This window comes from Phaenicophaeus curvirostris, chromosome 5 (genome assembly GCF_032191515.1).
Source record: "Phaenicophaeus curvirostris isolate KB17595 chromosome 5, BPBGC_Pcur_1.0, whole genome shotgun sequence".
Taxonomy (NCBI): domain Eukaryota; kingdom Metazoa; phylum Chordata; class Aves; order Cuculiformes; family Cuculidae; genus Phaenicophaeus; species Phaenicophaeus curvirostris.
In genome coordinates, this window is record NC_091396.1 from 31,489,936 (window position 1) to 31,509,858 (window position 19,923).

The 19,923-nt window shown below is 36.2% G+C and overlaps 1 protein-coding gene across 4 annotated transcripts in view; it reads right to left on the minus strand.

Annotated features, from left to right (window-relative positions):
* SIPA1L1 (signal induced proliferation associated 1 like 1) overlaps positions 1-19,923 on the minus strand; it is a 195,112-nt gene that overhangs the window by 33,018 nt on the left and 142,171 nt on the right. For all 4 annotated transcript variants that reach the window (XM_069858199.1, XM_069858198.1, XM_069858201.1 and 1 more), the window contains 5 exons: positions 17,939-18,042; positions 16,644-16,801; positions 12,482-13,058; positions 11,095-11,369; positions 7,568-7,843 (listed from right to left, as the gene is read on the minus strand). In XM_069858199.1, coding sequence (XP_069714300.1) covers positions 7,568-7,843; positions 11,095-11,369; positions 12,482-13,058; positions 16,644-16,801; positions 17,939-18,042 — 1,390 coding nt within the window. The remainder of the gene's footprint in view (positions 1-7,567; positions 7,844-11,094; positions 11,370-12,481; positions 13,059-16,643; positions 16,802-17,938; positions 18,043-19,923) is intronic.

Sequence of the window (19,923 nt, forward strand, 5' to 3'; positions counted from 1 at the left end):
TCTTAAGATGTCAGGAGCAGTATGATGGGACCAAACACCTCGATCGTCTGGAACATCAAAAAGTGTATATGAGTAATACTAGCTCCTCTTCCTAGACAAGAAAAGAATAATCCTACATCTGATCATCACAAGTACCACACCAAATCCTGTAATTCCTTTCTAGTCTATAGAACTTACTTTAACTTCTGACATTTATCAAGCAACAATTCTGAAATATTTGATTGCAAAGAGCACAGTTCAAGAGCTAGAAACTTGGGGCGCTATGAGCCAAGCAGCTCATTTTCCCAGTGGCGCTTTTATAAGAAGAAAAAAAAATTAGTTCCACCAACAAAAATATGTGCTCCATCTATATAAGTACACACATTTAAATTCAGTAATGCTTGCAGAGCAATACACAGTATAAAAGTATGGCCTTTTTCCCCCAATACTAAATTAGAGTTTACGACAAGGAAATCAATTACTTCTCAAATAATTCCTGTAAAATGATTTCCTGTTGGAAAATGCTTATGTTTTCACTTCAGATTCAGCCATGCCCTATTTTTTATTTCCTATACCTACCAAAAAGTGACTGCACTGTTCAGAAAGAACATCAAGATTCTAAAACTATGTCACGGAGTTATAACTCATTTACAAAGATGAAAGACCTCAAGGGCAAACAAAATTGTAGTATGTGGCCTGAAAAACAGCAGTGAACAACCAGTGAGACAGGACACCTTGTTATTTAAAGCAGTGATACGTTTTGTTGGTACAGTTCACAACAGCACTAAAACACTACTGAAAGATACTTCATCTTATATGAAACACAAACAAGACAAAAGAACTTCAGAGTAAATTAATTCAAATTGACTTTTTGAGCTGCTTTGAAATCTACTGATGAAAGGCCCTTCCCAAGACAAAAGGAGTATTGTGCTAGCACTATGCCCCTATAGTTAAGATATTCTGTGCCTGGCTTTGATTTATGATAAAAAAACCTGAAACAAACTAAAACAAGCTATTATCCATTTCAAAAGATAGTTTTAAGAAGAAATTCCAAAACGGTTAAGCGTATGAGTACCATAATTTAATTTAAAAATAGGCCCCATGTCCATTGCATTAAACAGGTACAATTACACTGCAGCCAACTGAACTGGGATTATACCATGCATTGTTTGGTTCTAACAGATCTGGCTGATCCTGAAAGGCCTGGTTGAGTCTTGCCAAGTACAGGAAGAAAATCATCTTTTGTGAAGGCAGTAAGTGGGATGGGCATACCTTTATTTGGGTTAGTATAACAACACAGACTCTGGAAGCATCCATCGTGCTTGTAATGAACTAATTTCCATGTCATTAGCAGTAATTTTCCATACATCTTCAGTGTGCATAGGTATGCAATATACACATCATATGAAAAATATCAGTCTAGCATGCTTTGTGCCTATGGCCTAAAGCAGTCTTTAGTTATATGGTCATACGCAAGTATCTTTTCCCTTAAGATCTCTGTCCTGTGCAGTTTTTTGTGCTACAATTTCTCCTGCAAGAGCTGCATAGCTCAGAAGTGAAGACAGCAGAGGCTGGAAGAAGAGAAAGGATGACCTTATAGTCAAGGCATTTCAGTGCTGACCTTGCAAACTGAATTCTTATTTTGCATTTGCCACAGCATTCCAATATGACCACTGGCATATTTTTTTAAAGAAGCTTCTTCATTCATCACTAGCTGCAAGTTTCTCAATGCCTTATTTGATTCCAAGGCCCGATTTAATTCTGAGCTGAAAACTTATCAAAGCAGCTGAAGCCAACTGAAGCTGTAATTTGAATATATGAAGTATTAACAATGCTGGGCACGCTTCCAAACTTTACATGCTCAAAATAAGACACAGCAAATTATTAGAACAAATTCCTCTCTCTACCTTTGTTCTTAACCTGAAGAGGGCCAAAGACGTATCTTCTCACACAAGAGTTTTGAAAATTAAGTTTAATTAATACCTGTGAAGCATTCAGAAACTATAGTAATAGACGCCACAGTAAAGCTTAGAGGGGAATTAATAATTGCCTCTTTACAGCAGGAATTTAATATTACCCAGTGAATAAGGGATGGAGTAATGAAAAAAAACCAAAACATTAAATAGCACTTCTTTAATGAGCTGCATCCACTGTATGAATGGAACGTGGCAGATATCCTCTGTTAAAAGAAAGTCTCACAAATTAATCAAAGGAAGTATCAGAAAATATGGTTACACAAGAGGTCCAAATAAAATTGCAAAGGAAATCTTAATTCTGGCATGCTTACTTTCCATGTGTTTGACTTTTGCAATCCTAATAATACTGCAAGATGTGATAGTTCTCTACAAACACTGACTCAATATTCTCATTTAAAAAAGGAAACCAAACCATTCAAAAAAGGAAAAAGGGACATCAGTTTTGGGGAAGGGGATAGTGAATGAAAGAGAAAAAACAATTATGCTGTCATATGCCTTCTCACATCACACTGTTTACCTTCTCAAACATTTTCTCCAATTTGATCACTGCATTTCAGAAAACAATTATTATAACATGAAAAGATCGAGAGGCAGGCACCAGGACAGCCAGAGGTACAGAATGGCTTCCATATGAAGAAACTCTAAATAGGCTATGTAGCTCCACAGATTACAGAGAAATTTTATCATATCTGCTTCAATTCATGCAAACAGGAATTTTATTGGATCAAGCAAACAAAATTATTATTCATTATTCCTCATGACAAGAGAACAAGTAAATCTGTCTCTTTCTATAAGGAGACCAATTAGCAGGCAGCTGGATGAAGAGGTACCATTCACAGCTGTTTAACTGAGAAGTACAGGTGCATCTGGCTCCAGGCAATCTTAAACAGTATATAGCCAGGTGACTGCCAGACCTAATAAGGGGCCTTCCTTTATGCTCCTAAGCTTTCTTATGCTTTTCTGTGGCCCCTGCTGATGGCCACTGACAAACAAGGAAGACCAACCCTTAACATGACACAGCATGGCTCTTCTCAAATGTTTTTGGAACCTTTTATTTTCCACTGCTACATCCAGCTCTAGATCCTTATGCTACACATAATATAAAGTCTCATGTTAGGACATGTTTTAATTTGAAGAATATTTTGAAAACTTTAAAATAATAAATCCTCAAATTCTGTGAAAGCAGGCAAAATGTGAGCTACAATGCTCACTTGACATGTGGCAAGATGAGCAAAGGCACCTGCTTGTTTATATCAGGAAAAAAAGTGACTGATGCAAGCTAAGCGGCAGCAGATTAGGATTTTTATATAATATGGCAACATCTTAAACTAGAATCTATATGCAGGAATTAACCTATAAGCTACTACTAGTACAACTACTTTCACTGACCACACAGTCATCGTTAAGAGTAGCACGACGTTTTAGGGCAAGACTGTGCTCCAAAGTCCTCAGTAAGATTTAAAACCAGTCTTAATGACTATTGTTCTAATCCTTTCATATTGTGGAATTTTATAGCCAGTACTTGACCACAGTCATGCTGTAATTCAGTTTTGTGTTTGGTTTAAAATATTGACTGTACTCAGAAATTTTGTAGTTAGAGCATTTTTCCATTACAGTACTGAACTGCACACAAGTTCAAGCGCACAAGCCCAGCACTGTGCTTTGCTCACTGGATTCCACACTTTTGAAATGTTTGTTGAACTGATTTTTAGTTAAGACTGGTTCCGGTTTATTAAGTTATCCAGTTAATTAAGAAGAGATTCTCATCTAACAGTATCTCATCTCTTTCCCTGCATATTTCTTTTTGTCATAAAGTTTGGAAATGAAATCTAAAAAAAAGAAAAACCTCAAAATTGGGAGGAAAAATGTATCATGGTCTGAAATCACATCTTCTCCAATTACACTACCTCTGGCATACTTCACATGTATGTGGTTTATTGTTGTTAATGTATCACTCCAGTATTTATTCTGAGCTATAAGCGATATAGTTTCCCATGTGGACTAATTAATGCTGCGAAAGAAGCCATAACTTGGAATTTATTGCATTTATATTATTAGATTTTTCAGTCTTCATGTTGCAGTAACATCATAAATTTATTTTAAGATTTATAAAGTTTTGGTTTATTTTCCCTGTATGTACATCAGTTGTGAATACATTCAAGGACTCAGGATACTATGAGGAACAGGGAGAATTTATGTATAAGCTTGTATATGTTGAATATATGATACGTAAGTTGGATATATGAAGACAGTCTGATACAGGTCAACTTAAGTACTCTGCTGATTACACACAGGACTGGGCATTTGCCTGACTTCTTGGAACCAGGGACTGTCAAATAAGTTATTCTCACACCTACAATAGCAGTCTCCATAGAGAGGCAAGATGTTTTTATGCATATGAAGTGCTGCTTCTATGTACTTTAAAAATGGTTAAATGAACTAAAGTGAAAATATTAACGGGGCAAAAATTAAACCACTTTCAGTCATTACACCTGTTTAGCGACTTTACCTATATAAAGTGATCATCAGTCAAACATCACTAAGAGGAATTTAAAAGAATTACACTTGCACTCTTGTACACAGAGAGCAACTAGTTCTCAGAGGGAACAACTTGCCTGCTAAAGATATTTTCTTTAAACTAAATTCCTCAAATCTTCAGTTTGTTTTAAGTCATGGATTTGCTGCTGATATATTACCATTAAAACGAGTCTTGTGTCATGTCTGATATATTGGAGATACTAAAATGCTTCTTTTCCATTCTTTGACATCCCAACCACTGGAGCTACAGCTATCCTCAGTGCTAGTTTCAAAAATCATCTCAGATTCAGGGCTCGAAGAACCACATGGATAATTCAGTATGAGTTTCTCAGATACCATGTCCCTTAAAACATAGATTACAAACTACAGACCACTGTTTCTTATTGACAGACGAGGTCTGCTGCCATCACTGTCACTGTGCCAGGCTCAGTAAACAGATAACCTGCAGTCAAAAGGCAGGAGCAGGGGATTAAATGTCAGCTCCAGTCTCAGAACAAAGTATTAAGAGCAGTCAAACATCAGCAAGTCTGAATGGCAGCTCAGCACCACAGAAACACAATTGATATCTAGTGATATCTAGGCCACAATGAAAAATTAAAATTAAGGTTACAGATATAATTTAGTCCTGAAATTGCTGATTGATGATGATCATTATAGGAAAGTTTCCATCCCCACTGACACCTAGACAATAATTTCTTTTCAAAAGCGAAACCCTAGTGGGAGAAAGAAAACTTAAGATATCTGTACTGCTTTGCTAATCAGCCACAATAATAAATGAATTTTTTTCTAAAATCTCTTAAAATTGTTCTACAGAACAGATGCTTGAAGTAGCCATCTTGTATATGGTAGGGTCATATTTATAATCGTGTTAAATCAGAGAGCCCTTTCTGGATCACAGGGACCACTAGTATAGACCCCTGGTACCCATATTACCAGATTACCCTTGGTCCTCCATTTCTCCAGCCAATTTTGAGCCAAGCAAAAATCAAAACACAGGGTGCAAAGCACAGTAGGGCACCAGCACTGTTAACTGCACCAGAAGCATCCACAAACTCCAGCACCTCCTCATAGGTAATCTTTACGCTATAGAATGTATGGAGGTTAGTGGTAAAAAACTACAATGAGACAGATGTTAGGAGGGATAAGAAAATAACATCTTTGTTGATTTTAGATATTTTACACAGTAAGATTAGAAGTATCTGAGCTTCCCCAAGAGCAAAGCTTTCTTTGATCATGCAGAGAAAAGAGTCTTGGAGTAAGCTTATCGCTCCTCCCCCCAGCCCCCTTTCCTCCAGTATTCCTTTAAATTGACAAAAATGCATTTTTCTTTAACTGGAAACACATTAACCCTGCACAGCTACTGTTACATTTAAACTTGATCCAGGCAAGACTAATATGTTTATAAGACCAGAAAGATAAGAAAGAAGATATTTTTTGAGGCATCCAAAAATTCCCAGCCAAACTTAAAAGCTACTTTGATAATATCCTTTTAAGGATGAAAAGATGCAATAATCTTTGAATAATAATAAAAAATACTTAGAAGAATGTCTAGAGGAGAAAAAACCCAGCTACATGCCTTGAAAATTAAGGAAATGGAAAGTCAAAGTTTCATTTTTTGAAAACAAATACTAAGTATATGGAAATGTAATTTTCACTTCGCAAACATTTGGCAGGTCATAACCCTGCTCTAGAAGCATCCAGTAACTGGATAAATTTTGGATGCTTTAGGTGTGTGACGCTGCCCACACAGGATTTTATGCACAAGAAAAACATAGTTAATAATACCCCTTCTCTCAGTGCAGCCAAAGGCCCACTCTTCTCAGCAGAAGTTGTCAAACAGCCAACTTGAGACAAAACTATTTGGTTAATACCATGAAGAGATGGAAGCTTCTGAAAAAAACTGCAACAGAACTAAATCTGATCTTCTGCCACTGCCTTAAGCTTTACCCAGGTATTACTATGCCTTCCGTGACTACAGAGTGAGATTCTGCAGCATTGGAGTGGAAAAAAAAACAAACAACCAACTGGTATTCCTTCAAATTTAACATCTGCCTCTCTTCAGCTGTAACAGACAGATACGGCCTGAAGCCATGCATTTTTTATTTCGGTCCAGATATACCAGTATTTTTTTGGTCTTGCCTGTACCATCTTCTAATGCCTTTTTTTAATCTCCAGTTCTTAAGGATGTGAAAAATGCTTTAACTTAATCCATGAGATGTCTGTCAATTTTCTACAATATGCACCTTATTTCCACTGCTTTATGTTTTTCGGTAATGCAAAGTATGTTCATAATCTGTCTACAGCTATTTCTAAGGAACTGTCCAAAGTAAGAGCCACAAGCTGTGAGACTGTTTCCCTCAACGGATCTCTTTCTAAAAGTAAAGACAGTGATAGATTTGTATAGATAATCAAAACAATGACAGCTCATTTGAATAATATCAAATGCATCTTCTTCCACAAAAGAATGAAAGTACTGTGACAGGATGCTCCAGATACCTCTACCTTAAAAATAAATGCTTTCCTGTTTAGAAAAACCGAAACTATAAAAATCCCCAAACTACCCTAGAGAAATGCAAACAACGTTTGCAATACAATTAATATTAACAATCTCTTCTCTAGTCTAAAAAATTTGAAAGCTCCCCACCCAGACAAATTTGCTTTCTGTGCTGGTCAGAATTCTCTTGCTGTTAGAAGCTGTTCCCGCCTCAGGAGCTTTAGGCAATTCCACCAAGCCTAAAAATAAGCAAGTACTTTCATTTACTTCTTCTAAATGCAGTTAAGGAACACCCAGATTTAAAACCTTGATTGTAACTAATTTAAAACTTAAATAACACCACAGCTGTTTTAGAATACCACCCAACACAAAGAAACAGCCTAACAATCTTCATTTTGTGGTTAATCATGCCAGAAAGGCATTTCCTTTTGGCTAATAATTCACTTATATTCATATTGCCTTTTAACTAATTAAAAACAACATTAAAAGTAATCTTCAGTTACTCAGATAAACCTCTGTGGTTTTTTTCAGACAAGACTCTGAGTAGCAATGAAAAGGTATTTGTGAAGAAGATGCATACCTCCGGCTCTCCAAAGGGCGTCCATCACTAGAGATGCTTCGGGGGATGTTGGCTGCTCGTTCTGGGGGTGGTATTTTCCCTTCTTTTCCAGAACCAATCCTAGATGTTACTGGACTTTGTATTTGGGATGGTACCTGAGCCACATGAGATCCCTGTCCTTTGCTTGCATTTCGCTGCCATTTGTTATTATTTCTGAAGGGAAATTTGAATTCATATGACATCCCTTCATTTACTTTGTATTCCATCACTGGCATACGGTAGTTTTCTGAAGAACTCCTAGAAATGAAGAAGTTAACAAGCTGTTATTAAAAAATATATGTATCTTGTTCATAAGGATAGAAAACTTAAGACAGAAGCTGAATCAATTCCATGAAACAGTAAATCTAAGATTTTGCTTTTTAGAAACATATTTAACACATTTTGATATTCTTCATCTGATGACTGCGTTATATAAGTGAAAAAAAGTGCTAGAAGAGTCTTTTCCCTTCCTAATTTAAAAAAAAAATCATGGGCTTTAGAACTCACCTGTATCCAGATAAGCAAGACCTAACTGTTTGTTCTTTCTGAGATAAAACTTTAATGCACACAAATACATGAACATATAAGATTCCCATGAAATAATGCATTACACTTAATTTTCAAGTGCCTTTGGCTTTGGAGTACCTCGGCTGATAAACCTGCACATTACGAAAACAAAACAATTGCTAAAAATTGTAGATGCCAAGCTCAAAAGATATTTTTTGCTTCCTGAGGATATGCAGGAACAGGACAACATAAGAAGTGGAGTAAAACAGGACATATGCTAAGGCAGTCCACATGAGATGCAGGGTAAACTTCTGCATACATTTAAAATGAAAGATTTGGAAAGACTTGGAGATGTGACCTTCAGCTTCAGTGAGGATATAACTCCAGTGCTCCTCTTGACTCTACTTAAGTGATTTTTTTCAAACTGTATTTACTTTGTTCATTTACACAAATAATTACTTAATGGGAAGGAATAGTAAACAATCAATGCTGATTTTTCTAATTCTACCTCTTATTCTAATGTTTATGTCATTGGTACTGTGAAATATCAATGTCTTCCCAGCTAAAATACAAAACAAAACAGGTAACTTGTTATCTGGCTACACTGACGTTAGCAAGTTGTGTAGTATAACAGGACCAGATAAAGAGTTGGTGCTGAGGTCTTGCTGCCTATAACATGTGAAGTTTGTGGTTTTACTTTGGCCTACACTCTAGTCCAATTAGCAGTTGGAAGGCACGAGGTGTGCTTCTGGAGCACATGTAGTTCAGCTTCACCTGAAAGGCAATCAGTTTGTGTGCTCATGGGTCTCTCCCAACCTAACGACAATATTGACACCTTTGTTTTTAATATTCTCTTCGTATTTTATGTGTCTGCTATTCCTTTCTGAGTGATTATATGCTTTAGTAGTTTGGGTTTCTCTCTTCTCCCCGCGCCCCCCCCCGACATATTTACAGTTTAAGAGGCAAGATTACACAATTTCCTCTTTCTGCTGTGTCCTTAGCTTCAAGGTCAGCAATTAGTCCTCTAAACGTGTTCAGTGGCAATGGTTTAATGACCACATTTCAGGAGAGAGACAATCATAAAGCCTGCCTCTGTGTAAGCCATCAGATTGGGAATCAAGGTATTTGGACATATTTTTTGTTTCTGCTGCTGACCTTGTACATCTGCCTGCTGGCAAGTCATCTCATCTAACTGATCTTCCTCCAACCTCATGCCAATCAATTTATTAGAACAGAGACTGCTTCTCATACGAATGCACTATGCCAAGCAGAACTGATCTTGGTTTTAGTTACGGTCTGTGGAAGTTATTGAAGTAGAAATACTAAATGACTTCTAGAGGACACAACAAAAGGATCCCAAGCCTGGAAATCTGATTGCCAAAGAGAAATTGCTTTGTGCAAAGATTTATGTCACGTCTCTAGTAACATATGTAGGACAGCTACAAAGACACAGTTCCTAAATCTTAATGGTTTTGGATACAGCAAGCAGGACATGGAATTCCTTTATTAAATTTTATAACTAGGCAATAACCCACCACGAAGATTTGCTCACTACAAGACAACAACAAAACTCACTGATGCCAAGTACAGTGTTTCAAAAAGTGCAGTAATTTCTCTTCCTGCTATGATTCTGGATAGCTAAAGCTAAGCCTGCTTTTGGCTGTACTTAATTTAGTTCAGGAATAATAGGATCTGTGCTTTCCACACAGATTTTTCTGCTCTAATCCCTTTGCTATGATTGCAGCTAGGTTTTCCATTTGCTCAAGCTGCTAAATACTGTACAAAAGCTTTCCAAAGACCTCATGGGTGACCTTATGCCACTGCTCATTTTAATCCCTGACATGTATTCAATTTTCCCCTGACAACTAAAGGACAAATAAAACTCCTTTTCTCTCTGCTCCTATTTTGCCACCAGTTTTAAAAGAAGTTAATATGGTTCACAGTAAAAACCACGGATTCTTCTTTTATGTAAGTATAAGATCTTTGCTTTCAGGTTCAATTTCTTATTAACGTAATAAATACGCACTTAAGTTCAGTCTCAACCTTAATTATACAAAGATTTAGCATCTACCTGTACAAGGATTCTGCCTGAATAGAAAACAGCAGTGCAATATGTTCTCAGTCTCTCACTGCAAGGAACACACTGAACTTTGATAAATGTACTTGCTTCTTCTTAGCAAATCCAGCACAAACTTTGAAGAAGCCTGCAGGCAAATTTAGTCTATTAAATATCATACCATTTTAATCCTATAGTGTTTGCAAAATATTAACACAAGATGACAGGAATATGGGAATCCGTAGAGAGCAGTAAACGTTATAAAATTATTTAGTGTGAGTTTGGAAAAAAACGGAGACACATAATGTACAATTTAGAAAAAAACAAGTATTACTGCTTATTTCTGATCAAGCAATATTTTAAAGTTATAAAAGCAATAATAGTTGAAACAAGCCTCAGGCTTTCAACACATGGGAACAGAGAGATGCATTAAGATCTACTACTGAGTAAAGAATTAAAATTTGCAGTACTTTGTCTGGCCAGATCCATACCTTTGATAAGCTCTCATCATTTACACCCTTACTTATTTGTGAAAGTAGAAGTCTGTTCATAGCTTTCAAGAATCACATCCACAGACATTGCAAGCTACCAACAAATAAGAAAGCAAGAGGGAAATTTACAACTGATTTTGATACATCATAAACACACAACAGTTGAGAAAAAGTTGTTTGATTTCCATGTTAAATTCCATAGAATTTAAAGGATACACAAGGTTCTACACACATTTCATTAAACTGCAGTAATCAATGAATACTTTATGGGTCCTGGAGTCTGAATATGGGCATTTTTTGTGCCCTCTTCTTTCACCTTACAATACTAATGCTGTAACTATGCCACAGTTTACGGATGTATGGAGATTAACACTTAATTCCATAGTGTTTCTTCCCCTTGTGACTCCACCAATCAAGATATAATTTCAGACTCAAAGTATCTATTTATACAATACCTGCGTGGTGTGCAATCCTCATATGGAGGGACGATAACCACCTTCACTGTTACTGATGTTCTCAGGAGATCAATCATTTGCTCATGGGTCAGAGTAGCTACAGCCACCTTGCAGATTTCCACCAGCCGGCTGCCTTGTCGCAGTCCTGCCTGCCATGCGTAGCCATAGGGCTCAACATCTGCCACAATGCCTTCATAGTTCACATGGAAACCAAGCTGACCCAGACCATTCCTACGTAGAGTCATCTCCACTGTTTCACAGCCCTTAGTCACAAGCTGTGAATTGACATGAAGACAGAATTTAATGCATGGAGACACCTTCAGGTCTAATAGAGGTTTAGTGGCTCCATTTTTGTGCTATCAAACAACTCCCAAGACAATGGTGAGACATGATCAAGAAATACATATGAGAGTCCTAGGTACGTAAACAGCTGAAAAGGACCTTGACACTCAAACTAGTATGTTCAGCAGTCTGGTTACTAAAGTGCTGCCTTGAAACTTATACTGAAATCACAGCAATTTCAGAAGATACATGTCAGTATACAACAGAAAACCACATGGCACTACACAAGCGTCTTTACTTCATTTTTTATGATTTAGCAACCAACCAACCATTCCACATTTCTAGCTGTTCCAGGTATCTGTAAGATTAGCTTAAGTTGGAATGTGGTGGCATGCAGCTACTAAGCATGGTAAACCGTGGGCTACTGCCAAGTCTTCTGTGCACCACAAGCACAAATACCATCAAGACCAACTTAATAGGGCCTGGTTTCCTTTTTTCCCTGGTCATTATACAACTACAGTTGTGAAATTACAGGAAAGATGGTAAAGCATAACACACCATTTCATAACTTAATTGGATAAAAAATGAGAACAGGCACACATTTTATAGACAGATACTATGATTCACTGCAGTTTATCACATGCATTCAGAAAGTATCTGAAGGTTGCAGTAGGGACTGGGACCGCACCCTGCTGGCAACATAGTAAGTAAGCCTCAAAGATATTACAGCTTCACTTAAAACAAGATACAACAAGCCTATGAAACAGAGAAAGGGAAAGAAAACAAGGAAAAGAAATAAGGTGACACTCCTGTATTTATTGTGTGGTAGCAATTTATGCATCTGAAGGTCCTGCTTGCTTTCTTCCTTTTTTACACTGAGATATTTTGGACACAGCCAACCACCTCAGATTGGCTGATATCTGGTAGAAGTCAAACTAATACTGGATTGTGAGAAATAAAAGCAGGAAAGTCCTTATAGATTTAACGATAAAAAACAGAACAGTTTCATGGATCCCAAGCATTACTGAAATTGAAGCCTTAACTCACCAGCAGGGTGAGAAAAGAAAGCAAAGAAGGGGAACCAAACAAGAGAACACATTCTAACCTCCAGCCTTCTGACGATCTCTTTGATGTCATCAATGTTGCTGATGAAGCTCTCCAAAGAAATACATTCACCTCTCTCATAGAATATTTTGATATTTGTGTCCGTTGAAGTCCACCCTATCACATCTCGACAGGAGCAATTGAACACCACGCTTTTTGTGTCCTGTTCAATGAGGACTACAAACTCATTAGAGATGCCTAGGAGACAGTCTATTTCCATACCCTTGCTGTAGTCTTTTGCATGGACACTCCATACAATAGCACCAGAACTATAGATCTCTGCTCCTGGATAGGGCTTAGACTTTTCTTTCTTTTTTGAAGCAAGTGAGATGAAAGGGAACTTGCCAGAAGGGTCAATAGTTGTGTTGGTGACATTCTTCTCTGCCAAGTCTTTCAAGTACTCTTGACGGGTCCTGGTGGCCATCGCACGAAACTTTTCTGATTTATGAGCAGCATTTTCTGCATTAATAACTTTGGCTAGTAAGAAGTCCCTGAACACATTTGATTTCGGAAACGTGACACCTTTCGGAATAGGTGGCCCAAAGGATGGTACATCTCTAGATCTTGTCACAGCAACACTAAAAGAAATAAAAGAATACAGAAGAAGCAGAATGTTTCACTGTAGGCAAATTCAGCAAGTTATGAATACAGAATATACATTTCTGTTTTTCCTTAACTCCTCAGTTTTTCTCTCCCTTTACCATATAAACAGAAAGCTACTTATTTTTGCATCTAGGCATTTTTCAGTCATCTTCAGTACCACAGTTTAAAAACAGTTTAAGTGCAAAATCTTACTTTTCATAAAGTAATCACTCATGTAGGGTAGTTCTGTTTTTTCTTTTATTTTTAACTATAAACAGAGTTTTTTTATAGGACACTATTACAAAGGCTAGCATGTAATCCAACTACCTAAAGCTAAAACGCTCACCTGAAAGCCATGCAAAGCATATGATCAGTACTAAAAACATAGTTAACATGGACACATTGAAAAGAAAGTAACCTCACAGGGCTAGGTTCACAGTAAGAATCTTCTTCTGGTCACTGAATCCATATATACATCACACTACTACTTATATTTTAAGTTTCTGGACTGAAAACTGCACTAACACTTTACGCTAGTGACAGAAGCACACTCCAAAAATACTAGGAATAAGAAAACTTCTTAGAAGTTTGGAGACATAGATGGCTTCTTTTTCAACTAGTTTCCATACCAAGTAATGGACTGACAACAAGACTGCCTTAGGCAATGCTGACAAGCTTCGCTATTCTCCTTGGTCAATTCTCTTTCACTACAGAGCAGATGAGAATTGTTTGGCATCACTGAAGATTTACCATTTCAGTCCAGTATCATTAACTTGGCAGTTTCTCCTAAGAAGAGATCGACAAATGTAATGCAACAGTTATGTGACAAGAATTGCTCCAATAGTTTGCATCTGATATACTGCAGATCTATAACTAGACCTGAAAACGCATTAACTAATTTTGGCCAAAATATCATGGTGAATTATAAAGAAAAACAGGATGGAGCTTGAATACACTAGAGATGTATATGGGAAGTTCATTGGGAAGACTGGTTGTTATTATTTTCACACTTTGTTCAAACTTAATCTGAGCCTTTAAACAACTAGATAAATCCTCCCCCCAAAAATCAATAACTGAAATCACACAAACACTAGTAAAACTTTTGCGGGGGCACACAGGACCACAAATAAAAATTAAGTCATTCCTATGTTTAATTGTATCTTCGGGTTTTGGTTGGTGGTGGGTTTTTTTCAGTCTAGTTTGTTTTGTTGTTTGAGGGGGTAGGTTAAGTGTATTTTCTGGCAACCAATATTGAAAAATATCACTGACTGTCATATTTCCTTCAAATGTATGCCAATATATCCAAAAGTACGCAACAGGGGGTGCTCATGATAAAACTATCTGACTTTTGACCATCTTCAGTGGTCCTAAAGGGTCTGTTATTAAGAGATAGAAGCCTAAGTGTTAAACACAAATACTGAATGTAAAGAAAAACTCGCTGCTGCTTTCTGTTTAATTAGGTTCTCAGTACCATGAATCACATGGAAAAGAATTTAATCTTTAACATATGCTAGAGAAGTTTTAAAACGTGAATGATGCGGACAGAGAAGCCAGACTTTTGAAATATTGTTTATCTTAGTTCGGAGGAGGAACCACTGGCCAAGACAGTGCTTGATTTTATTCCTTTTATGTAGTTTTTAAAATAAATTCCAGTACATTTTTATGCTACATGGCTTCCTGTTTTGTCTAGAATTATGAATCTATGAAACAGTTCCAAATAATTCAGTGGAAGGAGGACAAACGTACTTTGAAAAGTTTCCTAGAAAAACTTTCATAATGGAATTCTATAAATTTATATCAAGTGTTTGCACTAAGAGGACAGAAAAAGGAAAGGATTTTAAGATTAAAGACGGTTTAGTGGTTGATAGGAACGGTTGGACTCGATGATCCTGTGGAACTTTTCCAGCCTAGTGATTCTGTGATATACAGAACATAAAACACTTTGGTGCAGTCTCTTCTAGCAAAATGTACACCGATACTCTCAATTTTTTTCCTGCCTGCTCTACGCTCCCCCACTCCCCCCCAAATTTAAGCCTGTAATATAACTAAAGCTGAAATTCTAAAATTGAATTCACTAATAATAACCAGTAAAGCTTCCAGCTCTTCCAGTTGTGAACACCTGAAAAATGAAAGCAACTCAAAATTCTGAAGTCCAGAAACAGAACCCAGGACATTTAAATTTATTACAGTATTACAGCAAAACAAGTCTTTCCCATGCTTTTTAAAATGAAGAAACAGAAAATACGCAGTCACATTATTTAAAATTATAACCAAAAGGAGATCTATCTCTGTGTTCATAATACTGAATTCAAATGGAAAACACATCTGTAGCTCCTGTGGACATATTTCCTACTTTGCCTCTACTTCAAAATCAGATTCCATACAGAATAACAGCTGATATATATGCCTAAAAGCTTAAGAATAAGCTATGTCCATGTAAGTTACGCTGCAGAGGAATTTATCAATAAGGTGCCTTAAAATGAGTATCAACATGAACATGCCTACTCCAGGAAAATTTAATACATGTGTAACGTTCAGTATCGGTTCCAGAAGTGCTGTGTGACAGAGCTTTACCAAAAGCTGATGTGGAGGGAAAAGCCTTCAACCTTACCACAGTTACTTGAAGAACATGAATTCACCACCTCCCACACTGCAGCCAACTGCCTTAGCTCTTCTTCTAAACAAGCACTCGACTGAATGAAACACTTCCGTGAACATTTGTATTTCAGTAAAGACAAGTTAATTACAAGGCTACCTCATTTGGAGACAACTACTCTAAATCCATTACTCTGACATTTAGTTTTAGAAAAGTCTGCTGAGATCAGCCACCACGTAAAAATAAAAATGCACTAATAACTTAGAATATAACAAAGGTAAAAAGTTTCATTGCTCATAAAATGAAGCATAACCCAAACCCATTATTTCTATATGCTGCCAATTTGGTTAAAAATACATATGTTACATATTAATCTCATCTTGGAATTCTTTATTATGTTACCATCAACCGCCATTTTCTATTTTAATCATATTGAATTTAAGGTCACGCAAGGCGTTTTTTCCTGCATTATGCTCTGGAATTTCTTTGTTAGACTGAAGTGAGATAAGAAGTGAAGATATTTCATACAAAATATTTCAGAGAGCTTAACTTCTTACTGAAAGATTAGTCGTACTTTTTCACTGTCTTCATTTCAGAAATGAAGCATTAGCTCAGATATCTTTTGTTCAATTAATTTGGGTAAGTTCTTCAGAATCAAGACAGAAATACTCTTCTATCATGTTTTTAATGAAGAGAATAAAAATGAAGTGAGAACAGAATTTGAAAATCATTCCTAAATGCTTGCTTTTATATACATGTGTGCATGTGTACACGCTTACTAGAAGCATTAATGGCCTCACTGGGCATGTTTCCTTTAAACACTCATGTGTGCCTATTTACTTTTTAAAAAGTGTTCTGAATTCATGTCCCACAATATCCATGACCCCTATCTTTCATTATGTTTCCCTACTGAGAATTTGAAAGAGAAATGACACCTCCCATTGCACTCCAACTCCGCCTTCTCAGTAAAACTAGTGATAGCTACCTGTAACAAACGCTGTCAGTACAAGGACCGTGCACTCTCACAATGACAAAGACATGCTGGAAGTGAGACCGAATGTTCTTCGGGCTGAATGGTTGAGCTCCAGGCTCCTGGAAAACTATTGTCACAATATCATTTCCAATATGTCGTTTTCTCAGAAGCTTTAACAAAAAAAAAGATGCATAAGTTAAAAGACAATCTTTTCACAATTTTCAATTACTTATTTCTCATTATTATAAATTGGCATTGTTCAATTTTTTATTCCAAATAAGTCAAGCTGAAAACAAACAGTTGAGGATTGATATGACAACTACCAGAAAGTTAGTCATTCATCTAACAAATTTCAGGCATGAGCATTTCCATTTCTGTAGCAATTTCATTTCTCAATGTAACATACAGGAAGATCTTGTTAGGGAAAATTTTAAGCTAAACAAAAAGCAAAAACAACAAAAGGCTGCCAGTATCAGAGTACTCAGTGGTACATGGAAGGTGGAAAACATTCCCCACTTTACATATTTTTGCAAGCCAGCAGTAGGTTCTATTTCAAGTTGAAAACAGTTCTTAAGTCGTGCTATAACAACTTTTGATTGGCTTTTTTCAGTAAATCCAAGGCTACAGTAAGAGAAAGGTAAACTACAAAGTATTATGACATTTAGTGTACAAAAGCAAGCTAAAAAGAATCTGTGTTATCTTTTATTGTTTCCTTTTATCAAAAGGAAATTTCTATTTTATTTACAGAAACACAAAACAACACTGTTTCTGTAGTAAAATGCATACATGTCACTCACAACAACATGGCTTAGTGAAAAAAACCAAACTGAAAAAAGGATTTTGCCTCATACCTTCTTGTGTAATATGCTGTGTAATGTGCTGACTACTGCTGATTCTGTGCATGTTACAATTTGCTAAATACAGTCGTTCAAGTGCAATGGACTTTGCTGCAGAAGGTTGAAAATAATGTAAAGTACACTATGGTCCTTGTAACACAAGACATGAACTCTTATTCATGTAAACATATGTACTACTGACATTATTGTAAATATTTACCACAAAGTTCCAGTGAACAATGCATAATTAAATAGCAAACTGTTCTGTAGAGAAAAAGCTACCTATGATGTACCTACAATAATCTGCTTTACTCATCTTCCTGACAGAGATCGACAGTTTTAGTCTTCATACTTTTGACTCTGAAGTGCTTTCTTTGCTAGTAACAAATTAAAGCTGTCATAATATTCAACAGTTCAGTTACTTTCAAGATGTAGGAAAAATTAATTCTAAAAAGGCATTGTCCATCTTACTTGTTGCTTGTTGTTTGGAGTATACGGCAACATAGTAGAAACGTGAAACATGATTTCATAGTCCTTATATGTTGTGTATAGAGAGTGAGTACCTGTTGAATCAGCTTCAGTTAAAGGAAAAAAAAGAGAAAATAAAAGCATTATTTTTTCTAAAAAAGTTTTAAAACAAAGTTTAATTATTATCAAAAAAAACCTATCAGGCAAGGCAAGAATTCCTACTCATCCTTGATCCCAGCTGAAACGTCAGCAAGACTTACACAGAATTTATTCACTCACCAAAGTAAATGACATATAGATGGCATGCATAATTTTGCATATTTTTCCCAATGAAGAATTTGTTAGGAATAGGGAATTTATACCAGAAAACCCTGAAGAGAAGTTATTTAAGCATGAAAGGGACAACAAAGTCTGAAATAACTTTCAAGTACCACCCAATATCTCAAGCCGATTGAAAAGAAACTGAACTGTAAGGAATGTGAAAAGGACTTCAGAAAGGAATTTAGACAGGTAACCTGAATTAATATCATGTTCTCATGTATAATTAAATATTGATGAACATACAATTCACAATATATGAATGAATAGAATGGGTTCTTTTAAACATAAATATCAGGACTCTAAATCAACTGTAATGAAGTCAGATAAAACCCTAAAACACTCACTAACACAGGTGCTTTCTGGAAAAAGCCCAAAACACTGACATTATGATGCTGGTATATTAGTTAAATAGCCTCCCACCTGTTTTGGGTTCTGGCCACCCTATTTTAAAATTTATAGAAGAAAGAGAAGGGATCCAGAAACAGGCCACAAAAATAATTATATGTGGATGGTGACACTTCCGTGTGGAGAGAAAATGATAAAAACTAGGATTACAAAGTTCAGAAAGAAGAGGGGATATTAATAAAGTTCACACAGTGCTGGCTGAAGACAACAGACAAATTGGGAACATCTGTTTTAACTTTTACTTTCTAAAAAAAAAAAACCCAAAAAACCCCAACAAGTGTTCCATTAATTTAAGTCTCAACATATTTAAAGCTGAAAGAGTTGAATATATTTTATTAACTACAACTGCTGTCCACAGTGCAAAAAGCTTGTTTTCAAAAAAAACTTCAAAAAATGAATACGTATAAAAGAAAGCATCCTGGTTATTTGAAGTTATATAAACATGGCTCTATATTATATAATCCCAGCTACTTATAGCAATCTATTTTAAAAAGCTGTTAAATACTACACCTAGGCACTTTTCGTTAGCAGAGAGATCACGTTACTAAGGAGATCAGAGCTCTGAGACTTGTGAAGCATTTACAATACCATAAATATACAGGTTATTTATCCATGTTTTGGGTATATGCTTTGACAAGAAATTTTTGTTTTCTGTCATACAAGAAATAATAAGACAGAGGTAGCTTGGCTGTAAAATGAAAAACTGTATCATCATCCACAAAAAGAAATGGAAAATTTTCCACATAACAGCTGCATAGAGATTTTGCATTTTCAAATAATCTATATCGAATAAAATGGAAATGAGGAGGGGAGGAAAAAAGAAACCAAAACCCACAAAACAATGACCAACATTCCTAGAATCTTACTCCAAAAAGTCTCAGTTAATGCTTCAAAGTTTTTGGGCTCTTTCTTCCAGCACTCAACACAGTCAAAATATTGCAAAATATTCTTTTTAAATGTTAATTACAACAGTGAACAGCTGAAGTAGAATTTGGTCACCTTGCACTCAGCTCACAGCAGCCTCTGTCCTCTGCCTGACTGTCACTGTGCACACAGAAGGAGGACAATGTACCTGAAAGTCACCTAAACATCATCATAACTCCTTACCGGCTTTTTTTTTTCTTGTCTAATTGTAAATATGCTAATCTGTACACCACCTTTCATAAATAGAGCATACAATAATATTACAACAAAGAAATGGTAAGGGGGAGCAGGTGCAAAAAGAAAGGGAAGAGGGCAAAATGATAGACAAAAGTGTGGTT